Genomic DNA, 22,902 nt, shown 5'->3' with positions numbered 1-22,902 from the left:
ATATATTCCGTGAGGTAAAAACCACAGGTGCTCCAGAGAATCCAGTTATGCTTTGGCTTCTATAAGTATTTTAAGAATATCCAGAAGATGTCTAATTATCATAAAATTGCAGCATAAAGCTTTACCCGATAAAAGAAGCCAACCACCAGAAAGACTTTCTTTATGGATGATCTTAAAAGGCAAGGCACAAGGAGCAACATGTTCCAATAGGGAATTAAGGCTTGTTTCCTCAAATAGCGGCGCGTACTTTGCTACATCCCCTCACACGCCATTTGAAGTTCTTCCCTTTTATTTTGCTTCACAGTCTAGTTCGCAGATCTGGCACCATGCACCGGGACACTTCAGAGATCCTTTATCAAATTAAATTGTTGGGAAATAGTCGAATATTCCGCTTTTGAAAGACGTGGCAGGGATAAGAATGCTGCTAAGTCATTTTCTGGGTGATCGTCCCCCTATGAAAGAAAATCTTATTACCATATTTAGCACAAGTGATCTGGCACCATCTGGTGCTGAACAAACTTCCTTGTCCTTGGTTGATCAAGAAGCTATCTCCTGTTGTCCTGTGCTTCTTGAATGCATATTTACTCCTTCAACCATTTTGAAACTTTGTCTGCCATATTGTCTAGAAGTTCTCAACTTTGTTTATTTCGTCAGATGACTTATGCAATATGTACAGGCATCTTCTGGTGTTCCTGGTCTCCTAATGAATGTGTTTCGCAGACTATTTCACAGATCAGGCAACTTCTGGTGCTCAACAAGCTTCCTTGTCCTTGATTGACAAGCAAGGTAACTTCTATTCCATGCTTTTTACATGCATCTACTCCTCCCATTATTTTACCTCCTATACAAATGTTCATACCATCTACTACTCACTTATTGCTAGTGAGCAAAACACATGCTTCCAACTGTTAACATTTTTAATCTTACACACTATACACTTCCTTCTCCAATTGTTTGAAAATTACAGTTTGCGGTTGACTAATAATTTTATAAGTTTTGCACATGTCTTTACTGTCATTGAATCAATTTATTAAATAAAGAATATTATCACCATAAAATGGATTCAAGTGACGCTTCATGGATCTTTACATTTTACCATTAACTTACAGCAATTTGATTCATAAATATCCATTGGGTGTGTATGTTGCAAGGACACCTTAAAATGTACAATTTATCTTTGCATATTTCTAATTCTGTACTAATTATCGTCATTAGTACTAAGGCAATGTGGTTCTACTAGTATTTTGAAATTCTTTTTCCAAAGGATCAAGCATCTTTAATTATCATAATATTGCAGCAAACGTTATCTAAATGAAAGAAGCTAACCGCCATCAATTATCTAAAAGGGGCAACATATTCCGAGTACTGACATCTACAGGGAAACAGAGCTTGTTTGGTCGAGCATCAGTGTCTACTTCATTACTTCCCGTTCATGCATCATATAACCAGTGGAGGTTCTTCCCTTATCTTTATTCTGTTACCTGTTGGTTTTTTCCATATCCGTGCACATCTTCTGCCCTTCCGCTAGTTTGTGAATGCATGCATAGTCCTTTGTTGTTTCAAAATCAACCTTTCTTATGCGGCACCACTAGATACATATTGGTTCCCACTTTCACCTTAACTTTTGTATTTTTGTTAAACTTGTGTAGTGCTTACTGTCAAATTTGGGAGCATAACCGTTAATTTTGTTGTTAGAGGCTTAGAGCATAAGTTCCCCTCTTCTTGGAGATTTCATTTGATCGTCGAATAGTAAAAACCTTAGCTTTGGCACATTTCTTTAATAACATTGGATCTATTAATATAATGATCATATATTATTGTCAGGAAATGGAATCACACGATCGACATGGATTTTTAATGTTGTGCTTCGAGTTAAAAGTAATTTAGCACTAATATTGCACGTAGGACACATGTTTATATCGACTTAATTTGGTACGGTGCTGGGATTTTGTAATATTCTTGTATATTTCTTTGATTATCATGGTGAGATCTAATCAAGTATCAAAAAGGTTTGTTGATAAATAGTTCCATATCCAAAGTAGTATCATCATTAATTGTTTTGTTTCACTTGCATTTTGCTGAAAACCATCCAGGAATGCCCGTCTATATAAGTTCTTTAATCTTATGCAGTTGGAGACAAGGTGCATTACCTTTCTAGCAGCTCACTATTCCCATCATAATACTAATCTCGTTGGAATGTAGGATTTCCAAGTAATGACAATACCTAACTTGCCAGAAAAATTCATTTTCGCGAAGCTATCTCCAAAAATATCGTGCAATGAGAAACAGATCCCAATAATGACATCTACAAGGAATGAATTATGAGTTATGTGGCTACCGCAACTAGCTTTCTGCTGCTTTACCTTCATCGACTATCCCACAGCTCTCCACCTTTACTTTGTTGCTTGATGTTCTTGTACCATTTCTAGAGGCATCTTGTATCTGTCTAGAGGATGTATAAACTAGTCCTGTTTTTTAATTCTCAGCTTACATGGTCCTACTTCCTGTTCCAAATTATCTGCAAAATATGCAGCACAATGAAATCAAGATACCACATTCTCTGGAAAAAAGGTTGTATATTTAATCTGTCACCTTCAATAAATTCATGAAGTGGCAGATGATGATGGAAGTTTCGTGGGCTGCCCAATTCCCTTCCACAGGATAGAAAATCTCAGCAAGAAGTTCCTAGTAGAACCCCTTCAGGAAAATTCGAGTTCGACCATTGAGCACTTTTTATTGTTCTTATTGGGTGCTTTCATTTTTTTGTTTTTTATTCGAGTATATGATTGCAGTGCAAAGTCTGTGTACTCATTGGGTGGTTATTTAATCCTTCCATTGTTTTTATTCTAACTTGATATGGTGACTAATGGAAGTTCTTTGCACGTGTTTTGGATGCTTTGTTCCATAGCCATAGCCATCTTCTTGAGGTTTCTTGTTTATGATTGCAAATCTAGTCCCTAAATTGATTCACGATCAACTTTAAACATGAGGCTTCATCTGGTGCCATAGGCTTCCTCTTCTTTGAATATAGAAGGAATCCATACCACCAGTACAGTTTTCTCCATTACAAGATCCTTGAAATTGGATAGCTGCTTCTAGTGCCCTGCTATCCATAATTTGGAAGAATAAGCAAGGATAATGATGAAATTCTTGATAGAAGTCCATGAAAGAAGATATTAGGGTAGAAAAAGTTCGATTGCATATAGGATGATACAGACTGAATTTTGCAGGAGAGTCGGTTGTCTACTTATATAATCTTATGATGCTACAAAGCTCAGTCAATTTTGAAAATCCTGTTTAATTGTATTTATGTTTCTGTTATTGAAACATTAGTGTTATATAATTATAATTTCCAAACAAATTGATAATAATTGTTTTAATTGATAAGGAAATTATTTACTTCTATTATTTGTAACTCACTTTCTAAATTTAATTAGTACAATTAAATAAAAGATATTCTCCAAAATTAAAATTTTGTATTTCGTGTTTATAATGATTATATGTTCATATCTTGTATCAAATCTGAAATCAATATTTTCTTGTCTGTGCAAGAAATGTACAATTACGTATCACAATAGTTTACCATTATTGAATTAAGGTATATGCTATAAATAAAAACAAAAATAATATAAAGATTAACTGTTTAAGATAACAAAGAGTCAAAATCAAACATGTCATGTGCAAGTTGTGTCTGCTTAGATTTTTTAGTATATTACAGTAATTTTAATGTTTTTTTTTAACAGTAATTTTAATGTTAATTTCCTTTTGGTCAGTTTATTTTCCCTATTTTTATTTTGCTCTTTTATGTGATTTTGATTGAACCTAGAGCCTTTTCTTTTGGTGCATTTGTATCATTTTTGTTTAAAGTTTTTATTTGTTTATAATATTCATTATTATTATTTTTTATTTTTGTCTTTTTTGTCTCACCTATAGTCTTGTTCAAAATAATCCATAAAATAGTAGCACAGTGACTCTCCAGGAGACACGAACAGAGGGTCCACATTGAGGAATGTGGTTATCTTAATGCCGTTCCGTTAATAGTTTATATTCCTATTTGCAAGACAGTTTCATGCTCAATTCTCCTTTCACATGGCATGCTTTGTCGGGATTGAGGAAGCTGTTGCTAGTTGCACCATGCAGCAGAAAGCGTTTGATCTTCTTTTAGTTGACCCTGGCGCTTCTAGCAGTTTGTGTTTATTGCATATCCACGCAACTAAAGTGATCCCCTCTGTTTACTCCTTACATTTGCTTCAACCATCACAGCAGCTGTGTGCTTTTAATCACATTAGTAGCGTAAACATTTCCTCCTTCCCTCGAGATATATCTGGGGCGTTATCTTACATAATGCCTCGTAGGACGCTTTGGTGGTTTCCGATACTATGATACTGAAGTAGTTGGTTTCCTAGTGTGTTGTCGTCTTTCCTTACAGGCTTCAATCAGAAGTTCTCAAAATTTAGCCAAATGGCAGGCTTTGGCTTTACGAATTTGAGGAGAGCTTGCAAGATGATAGAAAGGGAACCCTGCCTTATTCCTTTGGGTGAAAGTTGCAGAAGCAATTACATTTCTAGTTTGTGATATGGATTCTTTATCCTGAAGTTTTTGAAAACTCAACGTTTAAGTAATTAGGCGTTTGGTTCTGGTCCTTGCTCTGTGCTTTCAGTTCTGTGTTTAAGTAGCCTGTTTCTTCCGTTGCTTCAAGAATTGTCTATTTCTCTTTCCCACTCTCATGCCTTGTGGTCTTGCCGAATTAGGAAATCGTGTACATGAATTTGTAATGGGAGGACAAGTCTCATCCTCAAACTGAGGCTATATATGCAAAGCTTTTGGAGATGACAAGAGTATTACTGAAACTTGAAGGCTACTCGTACGTCGAATGTGCTTGCTGACATTGAGGAAGAGAGGAGGAGACTGCTTTGTCTTATCATAATGAGAAGATTTCAGTTGCTTTTGTATTGATTAATACCATGGGGGACTCCGATTAAGATTGTGAAGAATTTAAGGTTTTGTGCAGATTGCCATTTTGCAATTAAACTACTATCAAAGATTTTGTCGATTTCATCATTTTAGAGACGGAGCTTGTTCTTGTAAAGATTATTGGTTGATCACTGAAAACTTGAAAGTCACACATGTTTTTGGTTGATTTTTCCATTTTTCCTTGCTAACTTCTTCTGAAGCAGAGCAGACAAAACTTGAAATAAAGAACAAGCTTTGAACATCTTTTATGACCTGTAAGTTTTGTTGGGTGTTGACACTGACATCCTCTGAAATTGAGAGATCTTTGGAGGAGGCATCTGAAGCTCTTGTAAGACTTATGTGCAAAGGGCTATGATGCTTGAATTACTTAAATGAAAGGATACTTCTCCATGTTTATAATTTGCAGACATAATTTTTGCTGATATAGTATTTTTGAGGGAGAAGTTACGAGGGAGAAAATGGAGAGGGCAACACATTATTAATCTGGCTTATCGTGCGCTATTGGCTTCATTTGTGTATCGTATTTGGAAGGAACGGAACTTGAGACGTTTGGAGCAGTTTGAGCGAGAACCGACCGCACTTGCTGGACTCGTTGTGGAAGAGGTTAGACAGAGAATTCTTAGTGTTTTTTTAGCTTGCTGTGTTAGTTTTTATGCGTTGCATAGACTTTGGCGTATCCCTTGGTCTGTTGGGGGGGATGCCACTCATTGAGCACTGTTGTACTGTACGATTGTACTATTTATTTAATGAAAATTATATTTACCTAAAAAAAAAAGTTATGATGTATAAATCCATTATTCGTTTATAATTTTTCTGGTTAATTTCACTTATGTTGTGTTTGGATGAAAGAATTTTAAGTGTGTCGGAATGATTTTGAGAAAATATTTCAAATGAATATAATACTAAATGAATTTGAAATCCATCGTAGTATTACAAAAAATAGTTCCCAATGGGATTTTGGTGATCGTAAATTCTTTATCTAAGTTCAAAGGGTTTGTTATACAAATCCGGCATCCTTACCTTAAATTATTCATAAATTCAAATACAATATTAGCTAATAATTGGATAGTAACCACTATTAGTATAGATCACAATGATATAGTGTTAATGCAGGTGGTTAGAAGGCAAGGTGAATCTCTCTATCTCTCTTTGTCTGTCTTTATCTCATACACACACACAGAGTCCCCGACACCCCTCTATAAAGTATGCACTAACAATATACAGACCAACTTTATACTTTCACATATCAGTATAGATCATCACATGTTTCTATCTTATAACTCTCTCCAATAATCAAGACGACTTTACATACAAAAGAATAGGCATCTTAACGTTGAAGTTTTGCAGGTTGATTGAACATGGCTTGTTATCACCTGAAAAAGGTTCAGAAAGCAACTTTGGACGGGTATCCCAATAAAATCTCCCTCGACGTCAAGTGAATCAGAGAGTTCAAGAAAACCGCAGCAAGTGCCCAAGAATGGTGATCCAAAAGCTAAGAAGCAGATAACAAATGACAGGCATGATGAGTCGATGATGATGATTATGTGCCAAGTTACAAACGAAGGAAGGGCAGGAGCTGGTTGTATAACTCTAGGTTCATAGAAAACTCAGTTGCCTAGATACGTCTGGATATCATTGAACATATAGCCGAACAAGCAAAATTTTAGGTGTACTAAAAGTTGCATTAATATGATATTATGCATCAGAAGTTGTGATTCATCTGACTGATCGTACTGTAACATGCAGCAGAAACTCTTATGATTCATCGACCTTATCCCAAGAAACAGAGTCAGGATATCTTGTCCCGTTTTAAACTTTTCAAATGCTCTTGATCGCATCCTCCTAACAGTATGAGCAAAAACTTTTCCAAATTCTAGAACCAATATGAGCATACTCGGTGTAAAAATGCATGGACGATCTCATTCTACCATTGCCCAGTAGTAACCATTGAATTGTTTGATCAAAATACATGTACTGATCAAAACATTGAGATCAGCACGTATACATTTCATGAGTTGTATGATCAAACGTTCGACATTTACGTTGTTGTAACCTTTAACCTCCCCCGAGCAGACAATAGTACTTGACTTGTATATTACAAGAAAGTTTAGAGGTAACAGAAAGACCACTGCGTCCATTTCCTAGAAAGAACACAAGTTCTTTAAGTCAAATCACCAGCTGATTGCAAGACCTTTCTATGGGCAAAACTCAAATGTAACTTTTGTACAAAGCATGAAAGTAAAGAGAACGGTTATAATCATTAAAGAACACGATATCTGCAATCACCCTTCTGAGCCAAAGCATGAAAGTAAATAGAATGGTTTTAATGGTTGAAAAACACGATCTCTGCAATCAACATCATGCAACCTTCTCAGCTGCTACCATGTAAAATGCTTATGGCTTTGGCCTCGGAGCGTCAGTTCCAGGCCTTGTCTGCTTGATATCAGGTTTTGTGAACCATGTAGTGTACAGGAACTGCTTGTGAGGCCCAACATGGTTGCATATTTGCCTTAGCTTCTGTCTCTCTCTCATCCATCTCATAACTATCTTCATGTGTCTTTTACTTGTGAGTCCTTTTAACCCAATTGTCTGGCCATGTCAAAAAGTTTCATTAGCCAGTTATAGAATCAAAATGATAGAGGTATTAATCTAATACCAATCAACTGATATCATTGCCTAGTACTTCAACATGAGGAAAGGAATTTGATTTTTTCACAAGCATAAAAGAAGCAAACAACCAGACAAACTCTCCCCATCAGTGCCATCCAGCCAACCAAAGACAAGAAGCTCTACTTGGGCAAGGAAATAAGAGATTTAACTCTTTGACCGTACGGGAAAACACAGTTGTTCTTCAGATTACTAACTAATGTCTCATGGGCACAAAAGAGTGCAACGGAAGGAAACAATTGATCTCAAAGCTCATTGTGAGATCTAGTTAACTACCCAATTCAGTGACATCAATGAAATCTTTAAATAAAGAATGGTTCCATGCTGTAGTATTACAAAGTGAGTTGGCTTCCCATTTAGATGGTCTTCATTGATCATGTCAGCTCATTGATACATCATATTAGGACATACAAATACCAAAATTCAAAACAAGTCATGAAAATATTCTAATTTAACAAGGGGCATACAAATATTTTCTGCAGTCACTATTAAGATAACAGTTTTTCCAGCAGCAATCTTTATAACAATAAAAATCAAGGTGCAATTCTATCTATGCAAATTCAAATTAAGTCCAACAACGAAAAGGAACTGTACGTTCGTAGTTTCTGGAGAGGTCAGTTGCTCCACATGCAGTTTAACTTCATTCACATAAATCATGTTTGAAATTGGTTAAGAACTCAGAAAGATACAAATACCTTAACATGCTCCCAAGTATCAGCAACGGTTAGAGGTCCGTGCTCCTTCAAGACATCGAAAATGACCCTTGTGATCGTTTGTGTTTGCTCTGGCGGAGTTTTGAGTTCTATTGGTTTCATCTTCGGCTTTGGTTTCTTTGCAATATACCTGATTGCAGTAGCAAACATGGTGTCCCTCTCCACAATTGAAATTCCAGTTAACCAATAGAAAATCGGTTTCTCAGCTGCATTACAACAAAGAAAATTAGCCATACTTGAGTATCCCCTAGAGAATTTAGACTCTGCTTCACTTATCAAAGTATCTCAAAACTTGCATAGCATTGCAGCAGGGAATCTGGGTCTTGAAATCAGTATTAAATTCAATTCCATTTCAATCCCGAAAAATCAATTTTCCTACGAATGCTGCGAACCATTTCAGGCGCGAATTCAGTTTACCATTTCATAACAAGAAAGGAAAAAACTGTATAACAAGATTACCGAAATCTTAAAATAGCTTCTTTATCATTGAACAACGACAATGGAAGCATTTCATCGAACAGATTCCAGGCATTCTTCATACAACTATCAAGAAACATGCTGCAACTGCGTCTAATCTGCCTAGGTGCGTGTCTGTAAAGAGAGAGAGATAGAGATTGAAACCTTAAAAACGGCTTGCTTGAGTTGAGATGAAAGCAAATTCTTGTCTATTCTTGTTCCCCTCAATCTACCTTATACTATTCTTGATGCTCAATTGCCAAGAATTCTAGTACTCCTGCTTCAATGCTTTATTTTAGGTAAATTCTCTTAATTTTTCTTTTATGTGCTATATCCAACTAATAATTATAAATAATCACTCATTGTTTAAAAATTTATAAATATTTCTAAAATTAATATATATCCAACAAGTAGTCCTCTACAATCAGGATTCACGATAGGTGTTTGTTAGACGCATGTTAGTTTTATGAGAATATTTGTAATTTTTCAAATAACGAGCGAGGAATTATAATTATGACAAATTCTAGAAAATGTTATTGTAATTTGTCCTCTATGATAAGAAAATTGATGCCTAATGATAACTACGAATATTCCTTTATTATTTAAGGTTTTGAATTTTCTCTACAGTTAATTAGTATAGTCAAAAGAAGAAAATTATAGCAAATACAAATCAACTACGGGTTAGCAACGGCCATTAGCCGTTGTTTCTGCAATTGTTAGCCAAAACATTAGTCATGGCCAAAATATGACAATTTTTTTTGCTATAACAAAAATTATGATGATTATTGATTAATTATAGTAAAAATTTAAATTTTTACTTAGATTTTATTTAATCATAATTAATAATATTGATTTACCACGAATTTTAAGCCACGATTGTGACGTCCATAGAATTTTATACATAATTAAAAACTAATTGATAATTATTAATTTTTTTAATTTAATTATAAATAAATTATTAGTTAAAATTAATATATATATATATATAAAATTTGAATAGAGTAAATTGAAACTTATTATAATATTTTAAGCAAATTATACTAATTAAAAAATAAAATAAAAAATAAAAGTAATTATTAATCAAATTAAAAAAAACAGTCACATTTTCGAAGCGAACACAAGTATTTTTTATTTTAATTTATATAATTATATTATTTGATTAGTCCGTTTACTAAATGTAATTTATATTGCCTGATGTAGTGTTGAACCGAAAAATTTTATTAAATTGACTATTTAAATTAGTTTTGAATTAATTATCCCAAATATATATACGTTCGTTGTTTATATATATATATTTGATCGTGAATATTGACTATTTATTTGAATTAGCTTAATATATGCAAAATTGCTATTACATTCATGTGCAGTTATGTTGCATGAACATAAGATGAATAATTATGTGATTATACAATCGATTATTCAATTAAATTGAGTGAAAATTTTATTGACGAGAAAATAATCGTGAAATGAAATGAATGATGAAGCTAACAATAACTTACCTTACCGAGTGAGGGTATACTGCAATGACTTATGATAATATAATTAGTAATGAGCGACGTATTGTCAATAAAAAATAAAGATAGTGTGACATACACACAACTTGTGTATTCTATGATACGATTGTCTATGAGAATCATACGAACTGTGTACTGTATAATATAAACAAAAAAATATATTGCAATTCAGATGATGATAATAACCCGTTAATGCCGTTGAGTCCAATTTAATTACGCACAATAAATTAAAACGTCAAATATTATGGCATCAAAAACAAATTCAAATGAATTCGTATGTATGGCTTTATTTCAATCGAGTATATATAGAATATATTTGCAGGTAAAATTAAGGTGAAGATTTGCACTTAAATAATTAACATGAAAACTATGTATACACGTATATATATATATATCAACAGTCACACATAAAAATAACATCGTACATGTATCCAAATCAAAACACAACCCACAAATTAAAACATAAATACATAGGTATAAATATACGCATACGGTACACACTCACACGCCTTCTCAGACAAGCTGATGCATGCATATGCCTTATTGCAAACACCTATATATGATAATATATTTGACTAATGGTGGTGGCCGCCCGGCAGCTTCTCCTTGATCTTATCCATGATTCCCTTCTTCTCGTGCTCTCCCCCGTGCTCATAGCCATAACCACCACCGCCTGGGGTGGTGGTGGCTGCGCCGGAATGAGCTTGATCATCCCTGTGTCCGCCTCCAGGCAGCTTCTCCTTTATCTTCTCTTTCAGCCCCTTCTTTCTCCTCCCACCTTGCCCGTCATCCTCCGATGACTGCCATGCCGGATTACGTTAAACAAAATCATCAGTTGCAAAATCAAACTATTTATTTTTTATCATAAAGGTTAAAGGAAAATAACATACCGAGCTGCTGGAGCTGCCAGAGCGGCGGTGGTGCCCCCCGCCGCCGGCCACCACGCCTGCATCAGTGGTTCCGTGAGCAATCCCACCACCGTGGGTACCGTAAGCACCGGTGGTGCCGGTGGTCCCATACTGATCAGTAGTCCCATATGCTCCGGTGGTGCCGTACTGCTCAGTCCCTCCGGGACGGTGATGAACCGGGTTGCCATACTCGTCGGTGTGGCGGATGGGATTGCCGTACTCGTCGGTCTGCCTGCCGTACTGGTCACCATATTGCGCCATCTCTGTAACTACGTAGGGTTTCTCAAATACTAAGAACACTGGAAAACTTAAAATGTAGCGACGGTTGTGTTTGTTGTAATGATGAGTTGAGAATCCGTCGCGGATGCGGTATTTATAGAGTAGCTAAGACGCAGTGACTCGAAAGTGGGTGGCAAGAAAATCTCCAAGTGTTCATGCGGGACGACACGTAGAGTTAAAGGGTTTTCAACACGTGGCACATTGTCGGCATTATGGATAAGATCCAGAACTATCAACTGTCATAAAACCCTGAACGTATCTTTCTAGAATTCAATGTCTGATTGTAAGGAATTGGAATTGAATGATGCAAGCGCACATTTGAAGATTGTGGTTTTGGTAAATAGCTTTTCATTTGGATAAGATTTGATGTAAAAAGTCTAAGTTGTTTATCTGATTTTTACAGTCACAACCGTGATCAAGATTAATAGTTAGGCACGACGGCTGGAAAAGTCGACAGAAAGTTCGAATTTCTGATGCCGTGAAGACAATCGTTCTCCCTGAAGATTTTTTTTTTTAGACAAAACGGTGATAATATAATAATCAAAAAGTGTAAAAAATAGCCTTCAACACACAAAAGAAAAACAAACCCAGCGCCCAAGCCATAGAAAAGAAAATTAGCCTATCCGCTCGCCCCCCCAAAAAAAAAAAAAAAGGTGGGATTTTGAAACGGGTTTAGGAACGTATTTTTTTTTTTTTGTTCTTTTTTGGAATGGTTTGAAAGTGACCGAATTAATTTGGACCAAATTTTGGAATGATTTTGGAATCGTTGACTATCCGTCCTTATAGATGACATTCAAAATATTTAGAAACAGATCATGCCCGACCATTCCAATTTCGGATGGGCATTGTAACAAATTGTTGAAAATCGTTGCTAATATTATATTTGTGAAAAAATTTTATTTTTTTAATTGAGGAACGAACTGGCTGAAATTTAAAATGGTTATATTATTTATATCGGGTTACTTTTTAAACCGTCTTTGTAATACTCGTGCCTGAATTTTGAAACTCTATTTATTTGTATTGGTGATAGATATAGGAACGGTGTTTGGAATGGTCTGTTTGTCAATTTTTATAATAGTATTAGGCATGGTTATATTTTTGTTTGGAACAGTCTTATGTAACTGCTTTAGAAACGGTCAATCTTATTTAGAAACACGTACATAAAACTGTCTTAGTAATGGTATTAGGAACTATCACTCTTATTTTGGAACACGTACTTAAAACTGTATTAGCAATGGTATTAGGAACGGTCAGCTACTATTTAGGAACACATATTCGAAATGGTTTTAGCAATGATATTTGGAACGGTTAATGCAATTTAGGAACGTGTTTAGTACTGTTTTAATAATGGTATTAGGAACGGTCATTTATTTAGATTTGTAACATTTTCTTTACAATCACTAAAATCGTTCCTACTTTTTAATTTTATAATTTATTTTTATTTATAATTTTTTATTTTTATGTAATAAATTTTAATAAACAATTTAATTCATATATTTATAAAAAAACAAAATTTGTATATTTTAATACATTTTAATATATAATTAATTAATTTAATAATTTTTTAATTAATTGTATTTATGAATTTAATTAATTGAATAAGTATGAAATAATAGAATGCAATAAGTATTATGAAATATGAATAATTAAGCAAATAAATATCTATTTTTTCTCTCTTCTCGATTTGCCGCCGTCTAACCTACCCACCATTTGAGACCACCAGGAATGTACTCTCCGATCCTCCGACAAGTCGATTGCACCCAAACCCATCCAATTTCTTCCACTACTCGGTTAGTTCTCTTTGTTTTCATTTCCTCCACTTTTTCGCCACCCTGTCATTGTTTTTGTTCGCCGGGCCGGGGGACACCGCCCACGTCATGACTTTCTCATCGATTGACTCCCCCCATTTCTTCTTGTTTGCTATGTCAGCATTCATATAAGATGACGATTGTGTAAGTGAGGTCCATTTTTTACTGAAACTCTAAGCCCTAATATGATTTGTTAAGTTTCTGTCACTTTTGGCTGGAAGGACCAAAATTGTTACAAGTTTTGAAAAATCAAGGACTAAAATTGCTAGTCTCGTAGTTGAAGGATCAACTTTTCCACCCCTTATACGTATAGGACTAAACTTGTAACTTTACCTGTTTTCTCTAATTCAAATAAAGTTTGGCCAAAGCAAACCAACTATATAATAAGTATAATACACTTATGTGATTAGTCATATTCTTCCTAAATTGTACACTAATTACATGACAAGTATATTACACTTAGAGCTTATTTGGTTCATATGATAGGATTAAATGTGATGGGATTGGGTGGGATGAGAATTTGGTTTGAGGTATCATATTATGATATCCATGTGATAATATAATTAATATTTGGTTAAAGGGACTATAAAGTACGAATAAATGTAAAAAGACTATTACGTGTATTCCATTTTTAAGTTATTACGTGTAAAAAGACTATTACGTGTATGAATAAGTATTTCAAATTTTTTAAAATAAAATTACTTTGTCGAATATTTCAATTTTTTTTTATATTCATAAGAAACAAAAGTTCTAAATACACATTCAATTTGACAACTAATCAAAACTCAAATATTTTTCAAAAAAAAAAAAGAAGATATTTTATAAGTCTGATATTAATACTGAACTCTATTAATACCAATCAAACGTATAAATTATATACGCATAATATTAATTTTATTATATTTAATCACACGAGCTAAACGAGACCTTACTGTAATAATGAGGAATGAAATAGGAAACTCATAATCCAAACACACTTCACAAGCTAGAAACTTAACAGTTCTTGAACAATCTTCACTTTTCCATTATTTTAACATTTATCAGATTTGATCCCATAAAATTTTGGTCTATGAACAATTTTCATTAAATACGTAACGGATGGAGCACGTGCGAAGGTTAGTTAATAGAGTACATGCTTTGCATGCACATACTCTAGCCGTTAAATATTTAACGAAAATTATTAATGGAATTAAACTCATTAAAAACTGATGTACATTGGTAAAAAATATTAATCTGTGAGGGAAAAAAGTAATTTAATATATATGAGGCACATATAAAACAAATGCAACCCACTACACAATGTAACTCCCAACACTACTATAAATACGAAAGATATTATTTTTTTAAAGGAACCAATATTCATTGATAGTGACCACTTTTACTAGAAAACATCCTCGAAAATCATGTTTTCACCTTGTGTGCAATTGTGCCGTAAGTAAAATTTCGAGTTTCATCATTTCATAAAAACCTCGTCCACATCAAATACTAAAATAAAATATGAAAAGTAAATTGTAAATTTGGATGAATGAAGAGTGGATGGTGGTTATGAGTTAGGTGTAGGTTATAAAAGAGAGAAATAATGAAGGGAAGTAAAGGACAAGAAGAAATTAAGTGATGACAGTGTGTGGTGTATGATTCATCAAATTGATTGTTCTTCAGACAGATGTGGATGGGGAAGACGAATTTAGGGTTAACAGGTGTACGCGACGCCGACTAATGTTTGGATCCATCCATGTAATTATCTTACTATGTAAATGCTCTGCCACCACACAACAATCACCAATCCACATCTAACATGTGCATAAAAAATTTAAAATAATTAAATATTATTTATTATTGTAGAAAAAATGATAATATGAAAATAATTATGATAAAAGAATAAATAATTTTGAAAGATCGAGAATATATATTTGGAGTAGGAGGAAGAGGATAGGTTCAATGGTTGACATGTTCTTCTATGTCATCCTTAACTATCAAACATGCCCATTTGCCTTCATGTTCTTCCCACTGTAGTCGACATGCAGGTTCAATGGTTGTTTGATTTCTATTTATGGAGACATACAGAGAGAAGGATTCTGATTCTGTTGACCTTTTATAAGTCTTCTGCCACTCTGAAATCTTTTACCAATTTCAGCATGATTATTTGAAGAAATATGTTCCATCAATTGCATGCCTGATGAACTCTAGTTTTAGAAATATTCTTATTCAAATCGTATTTGGTCGAATCAAATCGATCACATCACTTTTCATGTAATTTATCATTTTTTCTAAACTATTCCTTTACTATTTTTAATAAATGAAATGGGAAAACATGGATGACGACTACTGACCCGCCAAGAAAAATTGTCCCTGTGCTTTATGGCAAACTTACTGTCGCCAAAAATCAAGATTTACTACTCAAAAATCAATAGGTAGGGACGCACGTTTAACCCTACCAAACGCCTTGTTAAAAACCAAACCCATATCATAGGGGTGGAACATTTGGTGGTAGTTTTTGCTATTCCATTTAAAATTGATCATTATAAGCTCATTTGAGTTTCGTTCATTAAACATAACGAGTCAAACTTGAATATATATATATATATATATATATATATATATGAAGGTCTATATAAACTCAACTCGATCTACATTATGATCAAACATTCAAACTATTCTACTCTAGCAGTAGATGGCTGCTACATAGTGCCCAGCAACTTGCAATTGTTCTACCATATGAGCTATAGTTGTTTCAAACTTTCAAGGACTGCCAATTTAATACGCATACCATATTATTCTCAAAAAATGAAAAATAAATAAAAAAATACGCATATCATACTCCAACATATGGTTGAAGTTGAGTGTGAATGAGTCGATTAAAAATTTCAAGCTCGATATACAAATTATACTTGCAATCATGATACTAAACTTAGCTGTAATTTGTGGCACGCAACACTAAGATAGTCATGCATGGTTCCAACAAAAAGACAAAGTGTGCCCCCAACATAATATTTTCGAGATAATTAGACTCCCCTCTCTTGAGATTTGGTGGAATTACACGTAGATTCTCAATGGTTTGAGAAATTACATGTAGCACTCTAAAAGTTTGCGTCTGACAAATAAGTACCAACCAACAAGACAAAGTGCGCCCCCAGCATTAATATTTTTAGGACACTATAACCTCAGTCGTATGTCTTGTGTCATGCTCCAAATTGAACTTGATTCCCAGAAGTACAAAGTAACATACTCATATTCGCCACTTTCGACTTTAGGTTAAAGGGGGGGAAAAAATCTGCCGCAAGTATATTTGACTTCAAAGTTAATAGCAATGCTTTGTGAAAGAACCCATAACCGAAAGCTTCTCTTCTGCATGCTGCTGCTTTCATTTCAATCCTGTACTGTTATTATTCACTTTCCACAAATGTGTTGCCACATTGCACATGTATGTAAGCACCCCCAATTTTACAAGCAAATCTTTCAGTTACAAGACTATATTCAAAATCACATATATTATGATGTATCCATTTTCCAATTATATATATATTACAGAGAGAGAGAGAGAACAAATCTTGGAAATTTTACCTCAGACTGAGAATATCTTAGTTAGCTTGCGATGAGAGTCCCTGAATATTGATGCAACAGTAACTGCAGAAATATTTTACTGCTTTATCTCTACAAACAAGAATTAAAAGGGCATACCATTTATCTCCTCATGGTTGACAAAAGTAAACCCTGTAGTGACGTACATGATGGTGGAGATAGACTGTTGGCCAGCTCCAGATATTTGAGATGAAAACATTTAAATTTCATCGGCTTGATTCTTTCTCGCCCAGTCTTCCAATATCCTATGTGATATCCAAGCCACAACCACAAGAGTTGACAAAGTAAGATAAAACACGCAAAAGGTATCAGGTATACAACATAAAAGTAATCAGAAAAATGTGATCATCTGCAAAAGATTGCAGACATTATTGGCTTCTGCTAATCCCTTAAAGAGGGTCCTGGTAAATGACGAAGCAAGACAAATCCTGGTAATTGATTTCTTAAGCGACATAATTGAAGATGCAAAGATAATCCATGCTGCATCGATTAGGATAAACGGAAATGACATTTCAGTTTATGTATGTGTTCTTGTTCTGACAATGATTGGGCTTCTCAATCCCTGGCATGCTTTCATGCATGCAACATAAAATAGGCAGCATGAGCAAGTCACTGCCACACCAACTATTATAACTCAAACAACGAAAGAAAGCTGCAGTCGTCTTTCAAAGAATTTCTCTGAAACTTGGGTATCATGAGGATTAAATAGGGATTACATATTTAAACCATCAAATTGGTAGTAGATTCTATCAATATTGAATCTATCAGGATATAACCAAAAAGTAGGTCGAAGCGGAAAATATCAACAAAGGTTGCATTCTAATGATTCATGAACCAGAGACAGCAACAAAATTTACTAGGCTTGGCCATTTACCATTTCAAATCTTCTGCATTCTCCAATCATCAGACCAACTGAATTGAATCACAAGTTATTGAAGAAATCAACAGAACCCGAAAGATAATTCTGAAAACAGATACCACCCGAAAAGGAAAAAGTGTCAAAAGAAATATCATACCTTGAATCAAATCCTTTGCCATGACTAGAGGCAGGAAATTGCACTTTGATATTGGGATGCATAACTAACTTAGCGGCTGGTTCAGCAGGGTGCAAACTGCCAGAACAGCCCCATGAATTTGGATTCAGGAGAATAATCTGCAGTACTGGGGATTTAGTTTGCATGTCCCGAACTACATTCCTGAATGATAATTCATCTTCTGCACTTTCCAGCAAACATTCTTTCGAGGGTGTAATCCTATTTGGAGGTGAATTTGACGCATCACTTACTAATCAAAAATCAATAAGCCAATATTTTCAACAAAAACGAAAAAAAAGAAAAAAAAAATAGAGTTAAAGAAGAAAAAGCTAAAAAATTAATAACAAGTCCTAGTTTGGATGCATGATCCATTAAGAGCGATCTTTAGGCTTCTCTCTTTCCCAGTAGAAACTTCAATAGGAAAGAGTCTTATATCTTATGAACAAACAAACTCTTATTGCATTTCATCCGTGTTTTAGCATTTAGCAAATTTCTCATATTTGTTTTTTTTCCCAAGGAAAACGTATAATGATTTAACTATTCTATCACCTTTATCTTATATGTTCTGTTTTTATCTTGTTTTTTTTTCACATTCATGGTAATTTCACCTAATTTGAGAACGATATTCCTGAAGCTCTCTGGTGCACAGGAGAGCACCACTCTGTTGTGTTCTTATTACTCTTTTTGACAGGTTAACTAGTGATGACTCTAGAGTTCCCCCTCATTTTATGAAGCAAAACGGACCAAATCAAAACGTACATCCCTCTGTAAGTTTGTACTACTGGAGAAATAATTAGAGACTATAACAATAGTGTCATGAAAAACCAACAACAGAAAAGGAGCAGAAGCTAGAGTCACAAATTATCTTAGTCACCAAATCTCATTAATTAACATTTGAAATATTTAAGCATAATAGCAATACATGCTTCCATGTAACTCAATGCAAGCCAAGGCAAACTTTGAAATGTATGTTGGGCTTTTACTTAAAAGATAACAAATACAATTATTCAATGACGGAAAAAACTAACAAGGAGAAGAAATATAGAGCTCACCCAACTACATCTGCTCCACTGGAAGGCAAGCAAGTTAAATTATAGCATTTGAATAGATGAACTCCACCATCTATTGGTACATTATCACCAAAGCATGGATATGCCCCAACAAGACAAGAGCATCCCAGAGATAAAAATTCGATCCAGCAGAAATCTCTCGAGAGGCCAGAAGATCTAACCATAAAATGATTCCCAACATAACCATCCAGAAATACTTTCTGATTTTCAAGAAGTTCATCATTTGCTCTACTCATTCATACATTTGGAGAGGTTCCAGCATATCTGGAGTACAAAATTCAGTGTGGCAGCATCCAGTTTAAATTTTTCCATTCATTGATGCTTTGCTTTCCTCCATTTGCAGTGAAGGAAAGGTCCATGGTAAACTATCACCATCAACTACATTTGCAGAAGTTTTATATTCCACAATGGATGCAATGTTAACTTCAGCACAAGGGGAGTTTACTATTCTATGGACGTCTTCATTATGATTCCCACAAGAGGTGGCCCGTATTAGTTTACATACCTCATATTGTGAATCTTTACTTGAACATTTATCTATGAGTGATTGTTCATCAGACTCATAACTTTGCCTGATCTCTACACATCAGACAATTCACATGAATAGGATTTTGCATATTTTGCAACCAGCTTCTCACTTACACCACCAAATGAGCAACAACAATTCCCAAAACCAATTGTCAGCAACATCTTGCCAGTTAACTGATGGCATTTCCTCAAAACATTTTTACAGATTATTGGCAACTCGTGATTCTAGCTTGAGAATGTTATACTTCCGACAAGAAACAACAATAAAGCATGTAAAAGCTCTGCAAAAAGGGAGGCAATCAAGTTTCAGATGTCACAGTCAACCAGATCTTAGCTTATACATCATTCAAACACCATCAGATTATAGATAAAAACCAAACCATCTTTTGTGAGCCCAATGTACAGAGCCCTAGTTGCCTGATTTGAGTATAATCGACCAAAAATGCAGCAGCTTTTACCAAGTTTTTCTGAAATGGTATGGTGATCCCGACATACCTCCTACTGATATGTTAACATTGACTCAATCAACAATGGTTATCCAGTCCAAACAATATTTTTCTGATTAAGTGTATCCCCCTACCGGAGAAGTCATAGTGAAAACATGCTTCAAAAGATATTGAATAAAGGAATATCTAGTAATGGGAACCAATCTTGATGAACAAAATCAGATGACTGAATAAACATAAACTAGAGAAATGAAATATCTACCTGAGACCCTTTGCCAACTTAGACAAGCAATTTCTGCAGAGTGAACCTCCTTCATACTAGATAATTTCTTCAAATCTAAAAGTAAAAAGATACACATATGATAACTTTAATTAAAACTAAAAACCAGAACAAGCTATGTTAAACAAAGAAAATCCCTCCATTCTTCACACACCCTAAATTAACAAACAGCTTAAATACTACTTTAGACAAAAGTTTCACATAGGGAATCAGAAAAGAAAAGTATTTAGTATCCACCTTCTCTAAAAGCTTAAGCTTTAAAATCAAAAATATAATTTAGTCCCTAACACGAGTTAACGAACCAAGACCAATATTCACTTACCAGAATCAACTGAAAGAGGACAAAGCTCATCTTTATTTTCCTCAGAATTAAGAACTGAATCAAAATAACCAGAGGATGGTCAACTGGAAGCAACAGATCGAGTGTAACCTCAATGTGGTCACTGGATGCCCTGACTTGGAGTGAAGACTCCGAGTCAACCAAGACCCGAGGGAAATAAAGTTCCAATTCCCCCTAACCAAGCTACTCGTGCTACCCTCTCTGGAATCATGAAGCCTATCCTCCACTTCACCAAGTTGTACACCTGCAGGAAGTCCGTATTCGCACCTCTACCACTAATCACATGGAATCAAGACTTTGAATATACAGACATAAAGAGTTCAGAGGGCCTAGAGCCCCACAATTGAAAGCGTAGAACACTGCAATGAGCACTCATAAGACGAAAATTATTTGTGTCTAGATTAAGAAATGGATCAGCTGAGGATGTGATCAACGCAGGAAGCATTGTGATAGCTCAACCGAGTTGAAGAATGGTAGAGGGGGCATGAAAAACTGTAGGGCTCAAGTCTAAATTGCGATTCAATGTTAGAATGCAATCCACGCCTTTTCTTACAGCCCATATCCCCAAAATGGCGATTTTGTTATGGAAGAGGTTGCGAGCGTCTGTATGTAAAACTCGAACACAAACAGGGGCCCTCTTCCTCATTTTCTACTAGTTTTTCCAGACCACATTGCCCATCCTGCTCAGACCTTTTACTTGACGCCATCATTTCCATTTTCTTCTTAATAAGTAAAATTACATTCCGAAAAGAAGAAATAGTTCAACAAAAATACCATTGAATTGTTTCATGGCTACGGAAGAAATTTGGTAAAAAAATCAAGTAGGGACTGACAATTTCGTGGCAACAGCTGAAGCAGCCGCCTAGGGCTTCCACTGTCTTGAAACGGTCATGGTGTGGTGAAGAATAACGCGGTGTTTGAGATCTCTGCATTTAGCTGAGGGCTTCGTGTTTCGGGTTGAATAGGAGTAAGCGGAGTATTGGGGTGTACTACTGGACTTCCCATGTGAACCGCCACCAACGAGAGTTCTCGGCGAACGGCGGCGGCGCCGGAGATTTATCTGCTGATGATGGTGGTGACATTTTCTTTGTCCACCCCGAAACTTTTAGGGCTCGGTGGTGAATTTGGGGGGGAAATTAGTCCGCAAAGGACAACAATGGAAAACTATGTTGGACGTTTAATGGCCCAACTTCTTAAGCCCACTTAACTGGTGGGCCAATTTTAAATTCCATAATCAATTGGGCTTTATACATATATTTAAAAGAGTTAATTACACTTAAACCCATACTAAAAATATAAAATTATACTTTTTGTCTAAAAAACTCTTCAAATTACACTTACACCCCCTTACAAAATTCACTGTTTACTTGACATCTTTTAGTTAGAATTTGAATGAAAAATGCTGACATTTGCTAAAAAAAATTACATTCATGAGAAAAAAAATGTATCAATGTTAATTTCACTCATATATATTACATTTATCCCTTTATAAGTACAAATATATACAGGAGAATGTCAACTGATCAACAAAACTAAAAATTTATATAATCCTTTTTGCTTACATCTGCATTTTCCATCCAAACCCTAATGATATGGTATCAGGTGTAAAACGAGAATTTTTGTAGGGATGCAAGTGTAATTTCAGAACTTCTCTGAAAAAAAATATAATTTAATATTTTCAGAGGGGGTTTAAGTGTAATTATCCCTATTTAAAATAACAAATTCGCAATATTGATCTAAGACAAAATACAAGACTATTCTTTTATTTAGATTTGACGAAATGGGCTGAAGTATGTGAGGGAGACTGATCTCACGTTAAAATCCATGGTGTTCAAGTCCATTAAAAGTGAACTCAAACTACTAACCGTTGCTCATACCTATAAAAAAAAGGCCTCCACCACAACTCACAACTTATCCATTCACAAGCATTTCAAGTTAACTTTAAGTCACTAATATGCAAAATCTTTCATTTTAGAGTGTGTAATTTTCAATTAATTGATAAAAAATCGATCGACCCAAAAGTCTAGTTTTTATTGAATGCCGAATCATAATTTTTGTTGGGTATCATTTTTTTTAAAGATAATTTTGATATTCGGCTTAATTTTTATTTTTTGTACCTGTTAGTCGAATCGAACCGAACTGAATACCAAACTTTAACATAATTATATTATATATATATATATAAATAATTATTAAGTATCTTAATATATGTATTTATTACAAAAAAATAATAAATTCATGATTAATACATACTTAATTGATTATAATTATTAATTAACAAATCATTTATAACCAATAAATGAACA

General features: G+C 34.5%; 2 protein-coding genes and 1 pseudogene across 4 annotated transcripts; all 3 read right to left on the bottom strand.

Annotated features, from left to right (window-relative positions):
* Window positions 1-6,896: 6,896 nt before the first annotated feature.
* On the bottom strand, window positions 6,897-9,143 carry LOC105165755 (thiamine-phosphate synthase). Of its 2 annotated transcripts, none has more exons than XM_011084880.3 (3): window positions 8,976-9,143; window positions 8,337-8,560; window positions 6,897-7,563 (listed from the first exon to the last, which is right to left on the bottom strand). In XM_011084880.3, exons 2-3 carry the CDS (start codon window positions 8,502-8,504, stop codon window positions 7,369-7,371), a joined length of 363 nt encoding a protein of 120 aa, XP_011083182.1. In that variant the 5' UTR covers window positions 8,505-8,560; window positions 8,976-9,143; the 3' UTR covers window positions 6,897-7,368. The 2 variants fall into 2 exon arrangements, with proteins under 2 accessions (XP_011083182.1, XP_011083183.1); XM_011084881.3 differs by lacking the exon at window positions 8,976-9,143 and adding an exon at window positions 8,814-8,968.
* A 1,536-nt stretch (window positions 9,144-10,679) lies between these two features.
* Window positions 10,680-11,594, bottom strand: LOC105165756 (uncharacterized). The gene is made up of 2 exons (XM_011084882.3): window positions 11,215-11,594; window positions 10,680-11,124 (listed from the first exon to the last, which is right to left on the bottom strand). The coding sequence occupies exons 1-2, from the start codon at window positions 11,491-11,493 to the stop codon at window positions 10,900-10,902; spliced, it is 504 nt and encodes a 167-aa protein (XP_011083184.3). The 5' UTR covers window positions 11,494-11,594; the 3' UTR covers window positions 10,680-10,899.
* Window positions 11,595-16,149: 4,555 nt separating this feature from the next.
* On the bottom strand, window positions 16,150-21,743 carry LOC105165757 (uncharacterized; annotated as a pseudogene). The gene is made up of 7 exons (XR_016066243.1): window positions 21,483-21,743; window positions 20,579-20,770; window positions 20,239-20,313; window positions 19,586-19,727; window positions 18,985-19,233; window positions 17,877-18,151; window positions 16,150-17,143 (listed from the first exon to the last, which is right to left on the bottom strand). The product of XR_016066243.1 is annotated as an uncharacterized LOC105165757 (transcript).
* Window positions 21,744-22,902: the final 1,159 nt, after the last annotated feature.

Source organism: Sesamum indicum, linkage group LG6 (assembly GCF_026168435.1).
Source record: "Sesamum indicum cultivar Baizhima isolate 11 linkage group LG6, ASM2616843v1, whole genome shotgun sequence".
Classification (NCBI taxonomy): Eukaryota; Viridiplantae; Streptophyta; class Magnoliopsida; order Lamiales; family Pedaliaceae; genus Sesamum; species Sesamum indicum.
Note: the sequence above shows the minus strand (reverse complement) of the source record. Positions and strands in the feature narration are given on the sequence as shown.